This window comes from Rhincodon typus, unplaced genomic scaffold (genome assembly GCF_021869965.1).
Source record: "Rhincodon typus isolate 14 unplaced genomic scaffold, sRhiTyp1.1 hic_rhity00003602, whole genome shotgun sequence".
In the NCBI taxonomy this organism is placed as follows: Eukaryota; Metazoa; Chordata; class Chondrichthyes; order Orectolobiformes; family Rhincodontidae; genus Rhincodon; species Rhincodon typus.
The window spans coordinates 3,420-14,846 of NW_025969240.1; the positions used below are offsets into that span (position 1 = coordinate 3,420).

Genomic DNA, 11,427 nt, shown 5'->3' on the forward strand with positions numbered 1-11,427 from the left:
AGGCTGCTGAGTAAGATAAGGGCCCATGGTGTTAGAGGCAAGGTGCTAGCATGGATAGAAGATTGGCTGTCTGGCAGAAAGCAGAGAGTGGGGTTGAAAGGGTCTTTCTCAGGATGGCAGCCGGTGACAAGTGGTGTTCCACAAGGGTCAGTGCTTGGACCACAACTTTTCACTTTATACATTAATGATCCAGATGAAGGAACTGAGGGCATTCTGGCTAAGTTTGCAAATGATACAAAGGTAGGTGGAGGGACAGGTAGTATTGAGGTGACAGGGAGGCTGCAGAAGGATTTAGACAGGTTTGGAGAGTAAGAAAAAAGTGGTAGATGGAATGCAATGTGGGAAAGTGTGAGGTCATGCACTTTGGTTGGAAGAATAGGATTTTATAAATGGAGAGAAAAGTCAGAAGTCTGAAGTACAAAGGGTCTGGGTGATGTCCTAATCCAGGATTCTCTTAAGGTAAACTTGCAGGTTGAGTCAGCAGTTAGGAAAGCAAATACAATACTGGCATTTTATTTCAGGAGGGCTTGACTATAAAAGCAGGGATGTAATTCTGAGGCTTTATAAAGCTGTGGTCAGACCACATTCAAAATATTTTGAGCAATTTTGGGCCCCAAACCTCAGGAAGGATATACTGGCCTTGGAGCGGGTCCGGAGGAGGTTCACGAGAATGATCCCAGGAATTAAAGGCTTAATACATGAGGAACATTTGAGGACTCTCAGTCTATACTCGATGAAGTTTAGAAGGATGAAGGGGGGATCTAATTGAAACTTACATAATGCTGAATGGCCTGGACAGAGTGTACATTGGGACGATGGTTCCACTAGCAGGAGGGACTAGGACACGAGGACACAACTTTAGAATAAAGTGAAGACCGTTTAGAATGGAGATAAGGAGAAACTTCTTCAGCCAGAGAGTGGTGAATCTACAGAACTCACTGCCACAGAAGGCTGTGGAGGCCAGGTCATTGAGTACATTTAAGACTGAGATAGATAGGTTCTTGATTGTCAAAAGGGTCAAGGGTTACGGGGAGAAAGCAGGAGAACGGGGGTTGAGAAACTTATTAGCCATGATTGAATGGCGGACCAGACTCGATGGGCCGAATGGCCTACCTTCTGCTCCTATGTCTTATGGCCAGACCTGCTGAGCTTTTCCAGCAACTTCTGTTTTTGGAACTGCGCACAATTGTCCGTGAAGGGCCCAGCTTCACAACATTTGGGATTTGAGGACAACATTTTTCACCCAGATGGTGGTGGGGGTCTGGAACGCACTGCCTGGGAGGGTAGTTGAGGTGAGAAACCTCACAACCTTTAAAAAAGCAATCGGATGAAGTGTCATAACATTGGAGGCTATGGGCCTAGTGCAGGAAAGTGGGACTAGAGTAGGCAGTGCATCTTTGGCGGTAAGGGCCAGACGGGCTGAAGGGCCTCTTCTGGTCTGCACGTTTCAAATGACATGAAGATGGAAGTGAGGCGAGGTGTACAAAATAGACTAAACCAGAAACACAAGTGGTTTTTGTTCAGAGCGTTTCATTGACAGGAAGTTTGGTAACCAGAAGTCACGGTGAGAACAGAAGTTGACTGAAAACGGAGGAGGAGAACGTTTTTAATTGAAGAAATGGGAATGTGCTGTCCTGGAATGAGCAGGAGAGGTGGCGGGGAAAGCAGACGCAAAATTAACGTGCAAACGGTTCGAGCTGCTGAGTTCCCAGGTCGTACACCGAAGGTGCAAGTGGTCGGCGCCTCCCGGGGGCAACCCGAGTTGCCGGATGATTTGCAAACTTGCAGCGGCGTGCACACGTTCGACCTGCTGACACTTTCGGCAGCGAGATCTGGGGCACTGCCGCCACAGGAGCAGCGCTGTGCACCCCACAGGAAACCCTATCAGAGAGATTCTAACACCCTGGCACATAGAGCACTGTATTAAGGTCAGGCAGACAGCCTGCTCGGTCATAATGGTAGGTTCCTGCCGAGGGTCTTTAAGGGGGAAAACGAGTTGGAGGGTAGGAGAGAGGGCGTTGCAGAACTCAGGGCAAAATGCAACTGAAGGCACGGCCTGTCGGATGGGGACAATCAAAAAGCTCAGGAGGCCGGAATTGGATGAATGCAGAGCAACTCTGCAGGGCTTGGAGGGGGGTGGTGGGGGGGCTGGAGATGATAGAAATGACTGGGCGAGGGGTGGGGGTAGGTGGAGAGAGAGGACCTCGCAAGGAGATTCGAAACCAAGCCTCCGGAAGCATCAGCATCCCCGTCAGATTGCGAGCTCTCCGGGAACTGTTCGGAATGGCCGGCATGAAGGAGAGGCCTCCTTCTTCCCCACACGGGGAGGACAATAGAACGGATTGTGCTGCCAGACCAAATAAAAGGAGGGGGGAGAAAAAAATAAACTGCATTCCTATCTTCCAGCTCACGTCTTAAGCCTGAAATGGCTAATATCAGCATTCTAATCCATGCATCACTGTGCCCAACACCCCACAACAACCTTTGTTTGCTCTCCCCAATTTGCACCAAATCACAACAAGGATACAGTGCAGGAAGAGGCCATTCCTACTGCTCCCATCCTTTGGAAAAGCAATCCAAAAGTCCCACAAGGCAGCATCAGAGGAGCAGGAAAGCTGACATTTCCCGTCGGGACCATTTCTGAAGAAGGGCCCCGGCCCGAAACGTCTGCTTTCCTGCTCCTCTGATGCTGCCTGGCCTGGTGTGTTCCTCCAGCTCCACAGTGTTATCTCTGACTCCAGCATCGGCAGTTCTTACTATCTCCAAAAGTCCCACTCCCTCCCCAAAGAAGACTGAAAAACTTTCTTGGTATTTTTTCCCCTCTCTCTATAAATGCTTCCAGACCTGCTGAGTTTCGCCTGAACTTTCTGTTTTTTTTTACATTATTAAGTTCCACTCTGTTGCTGCTCCTTCCCAATAACTCTGCACCTTTCGCTTTCACTTCAAGTATTTAAGCAACTCCCTTTTCCATAGGTGCTTGTGAACCTCCAGAGTACTTAAAGTACCAGTGCAGAGTCATAGAGTCACACAGCACGGAAACAGGCCCTTCGGTCCAACCAGTCCATACTGACCATAATCCCAAACTAAACTGGTCCCACCTGCCTGCTCCTGGCCCATATCCCTCCAAACCTTTCCTATTCATGTACTTATCCAACTGTCTTTTAAACATTGTAACTGTGCCCACTTCCATCACTTCCTCAGGAAGTTAATTCCACATGCGAGCCACCCTCTGTGTAAAAAAAATTGCCCCTCATGTCTTTTCCAAATCTTTCCCCTCTCACCATAAAAATATGCCCCCTAGTCTTGAAATCCCCCACCCTAAAAAGACACCTGCCATTCACTTTACCTCTACTCTTCATGATTATATAAACCTCTACAAAGTCACCCCTCAACCTCCAGCTCTCCATTGAAAAAAGTCCCAGCCTGTCCTCATAACTCAAATCCTTCATTCCTGGCAACATCCTGGTAAATCTCTTCTGAACCCTCTCTAGCTTAATAATATCCTTTCTATAACTGGGTGACCACAGTGATCCAGAAGCGGCCTCTCAAAGTCCTGTACAACCCCTGACATGACGTCCCAACTGCTATACTCAAAGGCCTGAACAAGTTCCAAGTGATAATAGGCAATGAATCAAAGACGATAAGAAGAGATTAGTGTGGTTTGGTGTTGGTGGCATGGACGTGATAAGTGGAAGGGCCTGTTTCTGTGCTGTATGACTCTATTCCAGTCTACAACAATAACACCCTCCCCCCACCCCCAATTACTCTTAAATTTCCCCTTTGCTCCAAAAACAACCACAGCTTCCACTGTTAACTCTCAAGCCTGCAAAGGAAATCCCCTTCCTGCAGTCACTTCCTGGTTTCCTCTCTGGGGAGCCGTGGAGCAAGTGTCACTTGGAGCGTTATATCCTTCCGAACCAGGGTTGCAATCCGGAAAAAAAAAAGGGGCTGAGGCATGTGGATGGGTTGTCACAGGCAGGAAGTGGAACATGCAGTGAAGCACTTTGCTCCAAGGCGGGGGTAGGGAGGAGAATTTGGTCAGCTGTGGCTCGCTGCAGTAACTCTCATATCTCAGAGATAACAGGTTGCGGGTTCGAGTCCTGCTTGGGGGAGATGTTTGTCTAAGTCTGTGAGACAGAGATAGCAGGAACTGAATGAAGAAGGGTCTAGGCCCGAAACGTCAGCCTTCCTGCTGCTTGGCTTGCTGTGTTCATCCAGCTCTACACCTTGTCATCTGTGAGACAGAGCTCTAGTTGTGTGTTTGCTGACTTTGCAGTTCTAGGGACATTATGTTGAGGGATACAGTAATGTTTGAGGCATCGGCTCTCAAATGGGAACAGAATTACTCTCTAATTAATTCTCCTTTCCATTCCACTCAGGGGCTGTTTGCCGTCCGAGGGTTTGGAAGCACCCCATGCACTGCATTGAAAGAAATTGACACGCTTAGCACCTCGTGCTTTTGTCAAATTTGAACTGTTATTTCCTGCCTCTTTCTTAAAAAAATGTTTTACAATATATTTACAAGTGAAAAAAAGAGAAAGAAATGATGGTATTTTAAGGCAATCCAGGGGGCTTTCTCGGGCTGATGTCCACTAACCCGTTAAACGACATTATGAATGATGTTTAGGTTTGGCACCACTTTTTGGGACGGGTTTTTTGTGGGGGGAGGGGATGTCGAGGAAGGTTTGCTATAGAAATGCAAACGTTCTCTTGCTGTCTCATTCTGTTTCATTTCCTTTGGCCAGAGGCAAGATTACACGTGTTTCAGCACAAATACTGTGCTGTAAACCACATATGCAGGACCGTGTGGAAGGGAGGATGAGCACGTCAGTAGGCACTTTATCAGCACTCCGGAGAGAGAGAGAGAGAGAGGGAGAGAGTACCGTACTATTTCAGTCGATAATTACTGATAACCTTGTTTACCTACTCGAACATAACTGATAACCAAGTTTACCTAAGCTTATCTTCTGATTTAAAAACCGAAAGAATTGCGGATGCTGTAAATCAGGAACAAAGACAGAAGTTGAGGAAGGGTCACCGGACCCGAAACGTTAACTCTGATTTTTTTTCTCTCTTCAACAGATGCTGCCAGACCTGCTGAGCTTTTCCAGCAACTTCGGTTTTTGTTAACTTCCGATTTGTTTGCATATTGATCTCCAGGAACCGCAATTTATTTTGGTGGGGATGGGAGATTTTCAGGTTTCCACACTGCCCTGGGTGTGAAAAATACCGACCTGATTTTGTTCTCGAACCCACTTCTAGATTATGTTGAGAAATTATGCTCTCCTACCGAGGTCTTTATTTCTCTCCCTACCCCTCACTGCTAGTGGAAACACTTTCTCACCTACTGGACGTACTGACTGCCTTTAATCGCTTCGATTAGTTCACTGTGACAGGAGGCCAAGTTTTTGCAGCCTATCTTTATGACTTAGCCCTCTGCGTTCATCTTGAACTGATCTAATGTTGCCGAAAATACTTTATACCCCTGTTCTTGTCACTCCCCGGACCCAACTGCTTCAATATTCAAACATGCTCCAAAATGCAACCAACCTCAACCTTGTAATGCACAGTTCAAAATCGTCGCGTTTGCCCCCCCCCAATCCATTGCTCCAATTTTCTGCAGTCATGGAATCATAGAAGCAGGTCATTCATACTGATCCTCCTCAGAGCATCCCAATCAAACCCAGACCCACCCCTCACATCCCTGCATTTCCCCACGGCTGACCCACTTAACTGGCACATCCCTAGACACTGAGGGGCAATTTAGCATTTCCAATCCACCTAACCTGCACATCTTTGGATTGTGGGAGAAAACTGGAGCACCCAGAGGAAACCTATGCAGACATGGGGAGAATGTGCAAACTCCACACAGACAGTCGCCTGAGGGAGGAATTGAACTCAGGTCCCTGGTGCTGTGAGGTAGCAGTGCTAAGCCACTGAGCCACGGTGCTTCCCCCAAGCTTCCATCTTTCCCCCCTCTAATGGTTCCCTCTCTTCCCTCCATCCCACTAATCTGTCATGGCTGATTTAACCTGCTCCCTGGAGCATCACTGCCCACACAGCCTACACCAAGCTACATGCCATCCTGACCATAAAACATAGGAGCAGAATTTGACCTTTCAGCCTGCTGATATGTTCCTCAACCCCATTCTCCTGCCTTCTCCCTGTAACCCTTAATCCCCTTACCGATCAAAACCTATCTCTGTCTTAAATATACTCAATAACTTGGCATCCACACCCCTCTGCGGAAATGAGTTCCACAGATTCATCACCCTCTGGCTGAAGAAATTCCTCCTCACCTCAGTTCTAAAGGGTCGCCCCTTCATACTGAGGCCGTGCCCTTGGTTCTAGTCTCTCCTACTAGTAGAAAAATCTTCTCCACTACCACTTCTCTCTCCGCATCTTGTCCACGTCAACTCTATCCAGGCCTCTCAGTATTCGCCAATATCTTTTCAAATTCCATTGAATAGAAACCGTTCCTCACAATGACAAGCCCTTCATCCCTGGGATCACTCTTGTAAACTTCCTCTGGACTCTTTACTATGCCAGCACAGCCTTCCTTAGATACAGGGCCTAAAACTGTTCACAATATTCAAATGCGGTCTGACTAGAGCCATACACAGCCTCAGCAGTACATCCCTGGTCTTGTGTTCTAGCCCCCCTGAAATGAATGCCAACGTTACATTTGCTGCCCTAAACTGCTCATTGAACCTGCATGTTAATCTTAAGAGAATCCTGAACCAGGACTCCCAAATCCCTTTGTGCTTCAGATTTCCGAAACCTTTCCCCATTTGGAAGACAGTCCAGGCCTCTGCTCTTGCTACCAAGTGAATAAGCTCACACTTTCCCACACTGCATTCCATCTGCCACTTTTTTGACCACTCTCCCAGCCTGTCCAAGTCCTTGTGCAGCCTTCCCACTTCATCAACACAACAGGAACCACTATCCCTCACTGTCACTGGGTGACAATCCCAGAATGCCCTCCCTAACAGTGCTGTAGATCTCCCTGCACCTCAAAGATTGCAGTAGATGAAGAAGCAGCTCACCCACCGCCACCTTCTCTGGGGATATCTGGGGAGAGGCAATAAATATTGTCCTAGCCAGTGAAAGCCAAATCCCATGGGGGAACTAATCCCTGTCCTCTAAATACTTCTCTCTGATAAAGTGTTAAGAGTGTTTTCAGGGATGTTGCCGGGACTGGAGGGTTTGACCTAAACTGAGAAGCTGAATAGCTTGGGGCTATATTCCCTGGAGCATCATATTGAGGTTGTACAGGACATTGGTGAGGCCTCTTCTGGAGCATTGTGTCCAGTTCTGGTCACCCTGTCGCAGGTAGGATATTATTAAGCTGGAGGCGGTTCCGAAAAGATTCACGAGGATGTTGCTGGGAATGGAGGGTTTGAGTTATAAGGAGAGGCTGGGTAGGCTGGGACTTTTTTTCACTGGAGCGGAGGAGGCTGAGGAAATCATGAGGGGCATGGATAGGGTAAACAGCCAAGGTCTTTTTCCCAGGGTTTGGGAGTCCAAAACTAGAGGGCATAGGTTTAAGGTGGGAGGGGGAAGATTTAAAACGGACCTGAGGGGCAACTTTTTCATACAGAGAGTGGTGGGTATATGAAACAAGCTGCCAGGTGGATGCTGGTACAATTACAACATTTAAAAAGAATCTGGATGGGTATATGAATAGGAAGGGACTAGAGGGATATAGACCAAATGCTGGCAAATGGGACGAGATTAATTTAGGATATCTGGTTGGCATGGATGAATTGGACCGAAGGGTCTGTTTCCATGCTGTACATCTCTATGTCTCTAAATGTAACTCTCTCACCCAACCTCCAAGCCTTCACCTGGGTGCTGTGCTTCTGTTTCTCTTCATAGGCTTCACCAAAGAAAATCTATAAGCACAAGTTCCTGTTCACTGTGATGAGAACACTCCACTGTAGGGTCTATGTGACATAATGTATACCAACGTTAGACATTAACAGACTGGAGTGCAAACACAGATCATTGCACTCCCCAGTCATGTCTATAGAGAACGTCACAAACAATAATTCGCCATGCACACAGGGTTACAAGAATTGTGGTCTGATTGCACGCAACATGCCAGGAAAGTAGCTGGTTCTTTCTATTTCCTCCCCCTCACCCCTACCAGCGGAGAGCGTTATTTTGTATTTACTGCACTGACGAGTTGCAAAGGCACAAAGAAGCAGTGTCCCACAGTGAATCTTTAAGCGAAGTGGATGGATCTATAACATATGGAACTATGCCAAGGAATTCAGCAGTGCATAACTATCTGATTACAACAGACACATGAACAAGCCCAGCGGCAGAGACTAGCCAGCTGTTCGCAGGAAAGGAGTGCTGAGAATGGTAGAACCACATTCATTTCATTCACTGAGAGAGAAAGAGAGAGAGTGGCCAGGAAGCGGGTGGAAGAGAAAGAATGGAAATGTTGGAAGGGGTCAGATGGAGCTAAAGAGAAACGGTATAAACTTGCATCGACTTTAACCACTTTCACAACCTCAGAGAATCCAGAAGCGAATCATAGCCAATCATCGTAATCCCTTTTGAAGTACAATTACTGGTCGTAGTCACGGCAGTCACTTTGTACAAAGATAATCCCCATGAAGGGAGAGCACGAAGTGAATCGAGTTAGAGATAGGCAGAATGAGAGGGAAAGAATGGGGAAGAAAGGGAAAGATGGCAAGGTAGAGAGAGTGGTGCAAATACATTCACTCTGTCTCTCTCTCTCACACACACACACGCATATTCACTCACACTTACATTCTCACACACACAGGTATGCAAATACATTCACTGTCTCACACACACACACATACAAACACATTCGTTCACTCCCACGCGCACACGAGAGAGACAGGAAGGAGGAAGGGAGAGAAAGACATGTGATGGAACAGTGATGGTGAGGAACAGTTCTCCCCGTGCTGGCACATCAAGCTTGTGGAGTCTTTACAGCTTAAACCCCTCGATGAACGTACCCCTCACACTATCCCTACCTCCGCCCTCCTCCAGCGCCCACCTTCTGGGAGTGCCCCATTGCCTGATTCACCGTCCCCCCCACCCCGGGGCGTGCCTCTTACCTTCCCTCGGCTGACGCCGGACTTGACCAGGCATGACCTCTGCAGCGTCAGGTAGCCGCCGATCACCTGGATCTCCTCAGCCGTCGGGTACCGTTTCTTTGCTGGGGCAGCGGGCGAGCCAGCGGGCGGCGTCCCCGAGATGCCGTTCTCTGTTGTCGTGGCGTTGCCGGGAGACGGGGTCTTGTTGGCTGCCATCTTGCGGGGGTTGATGGTGATGGTTCTCCCTGACTTGCGCTGGGGGCCGGGAGAGAAGGTAGGCTGCAGCCTCCCCTCGCCGTCCTCCGACGCCGCCCCGGGGCCTGGCCTCGAGGGCACGGGCGACAGGGTACCCTGCCGCCCCCGCCCTCCGTCGTTGGCACCCTCTGTCTCCTGGGTGACCACTCCCCCCCCTCCTCCTCCGTAGCTGGCTCGGACGGGGAAGGCCGGAAGCCTGGCTTCCCGGGGGCCCACAGTGGGAGGCTGCGGCCTGCTCATGTTGCTGCTTGGCCCCCCCCGACTGGTGTCTGGATCCGGCCTGGGCTCGGGGAAGGGGGCCCTGTCCGGGCCTAGCTCAGGCGTCCCGCCCTGGGGTCCAGCCTCTCCGGTGCGTCTCCGGTCTGTCGCTGCGCCAGCAGTAGCAACAGCAGGAACGCAGGAAGCAGCAGGGGCCTGCTCTGCACAGGAAGAGGAAGCCACACTGACAGGCTGCTGTGGCCTGGAGGAGCCGAGAGTGTTTACGTCGCTGGGGGAGGGTGGGTGGGGGAGGAGGACGGAGGCTTCGGCCTCCTCCTCCTCCTGCTGCTGCTGCTTGGAGGGCGCGGCCTGGCCATCAACCAGAGCCTGGGCCTCCCTGGGTTCAGCCTTGCCGTCCCTTGCTACGCCAGGGCCTGAGTCTGGATCCCGCCTCCCGCTGCCCACAGAACCAGGCCTGGGGCGTCCTCCTCCTCCTCCCTCCCCAACCATCCCCCGGGACCCCGGCCTAGCGGGCTGGGCCTCCTCCTCATTGCCGGCTCGGCCTGGGGTCTCCGTCGCCAACCGGGCCTCGAAGCGGCTGCAGGAGGTGGAGACCGTGCGCGGAGGGGAGGTGGTGGGGGGAGAGCGGGACTGGGGCCTGCGTCCTCGGCGCGGGGCATGAGGGCTCCGCGGTGGGGCAGAGGGTGCCCCTGAGCGGCCCGGGCGCTCCAGAATGTTCTCGGTGCTGCGGGACCGAGATGGCCGTGCCGCCAGAGCCTCCGCCTCGTCCTCTCCCCCGCCAACCCCGGCCACCCAGGTGCGCCCCCGCTGGCCGAACCTGCACAGTAGGCGGCTGACCCTTCCCCGTCCGGGGCCCTCCTCTCCCACCTCCGCTCGGCACTTCCCAAAGGAGTTCAGATCCTCCACGCTCCTGCTCAAGGGGGACCGGAGATCAGGCCGACAAGTCCCCTGCTGACCAGGCAGGCCGTTCACGCTCGGCAGCTTCTCCCCGGTGCCTGGGAGCCTGGGCCCAGATTCGATGATGGTCATGTCGTCTGCCTGTATGATTGTCACCCCTGGGGTGTGACAGGTCACCTCGGTCCCTGGGACTCCCAGAGGGGCCTGCTCCAGCTCCGAACCTCCCTTCCTCTGCTTCTCCCGCTGAATGAAGTGATTCTGGCGCAGGGGCCCAATGTTCTCCCGCAGCACCACGCTGTCCGTCGCCACGGCAACGCAGGCCTCAGGCTCCATCCCATCAGTCCCAGTCTTGGCTGCAGAGCCCATCGGGCTAGACCCAGCCTGACCCTCAGCCTGTATTTCCAATGGCGATGTCCCAGGGCACAGCCTGGCCCGCCTCCTCTCGATGATCTCCCTCTTCCAGGCCGGAATTCTGGCCAGCCTCTCCTGCTCTTCCTTCTCCTTGCGCCTTCCCTCTTCCTCATCCCTTCGCTTCCTCTCCAGCAGCTGAATCTTCCACTGAGGAGGGGATGTCATTGTGGAGTTTCGACCCAGTCACTGGTGGAATGTGAAGGGGTCAATCCTGCCCCTGGCTCTGGTCACTAAAACCTGCTCCACCCACCCACCACCAACTTCACCCCTGGGTCACCCTGTCTCACTGAGAAATCGATGGGGTCTCAAAGGTGGTGACCTTCAGACTATGCCATATGGGACAGAGCCAGACCCAGATCTACGGCCAAACACCATGTCTTTCACCCTGACACATTACAGACACTCAAAACACACACTCAATACTCAACCCTCATACTCAGTACCCAACACTCGGACACTCACAATCAGTCCCTCACACTCAATACCCAACACTCAGACCCTCGCTCAATACCCAACACTTGGACTCTCGCTCAATACCCAACACTTGGACTCTCGCTCAATACCC

General features: G+C 51.2%; 1 protein-coding gene across 1 annotated transcript; it reads right to left on the bottom strand.

Annotated features, from left to right (window-relative positions):
• Positions 1-2,251: 2,251 nt before the first annotated feature.
• On the bottom strand, positions 2,252-11,027 carry LOC125481017 (phostensin-like). Its single transcript, XM_048593697.1, has 2 exons — positions 9,102-11,027; positions 2,252-2,347 (listed from the first exon to the last, which is right to left on the bottom strand). Exons 1-2 carry the CDS (start codon positions 11,025-11,027, stop codon positions 2,252-2,254), a joined length of 2,022 nt encoding a protein of 673 aa, XP_048449654.1.
• Between the last annotated feature and the right edge of the window lie 400 nt (positions 11,028-11,427).

Excerpts from the sequence above, each read along its gene's own strand:
- LOC125481017 (XM_048593697.1), bottom strand. The coding sequence starts at position 11,027 with ATGACATCCCCTCCTCAGTGGAAGATTCAGCTGCTGGAGAGGAAGCGA. Across the intron at positions 2,348-9,101 it reads CCGGCGTCAGCCGAGGGAAG|CACAATCCGTTCTATTGTCC; the intron begins GTAAGAGGCACG and ends TTGGTCTGGCAG.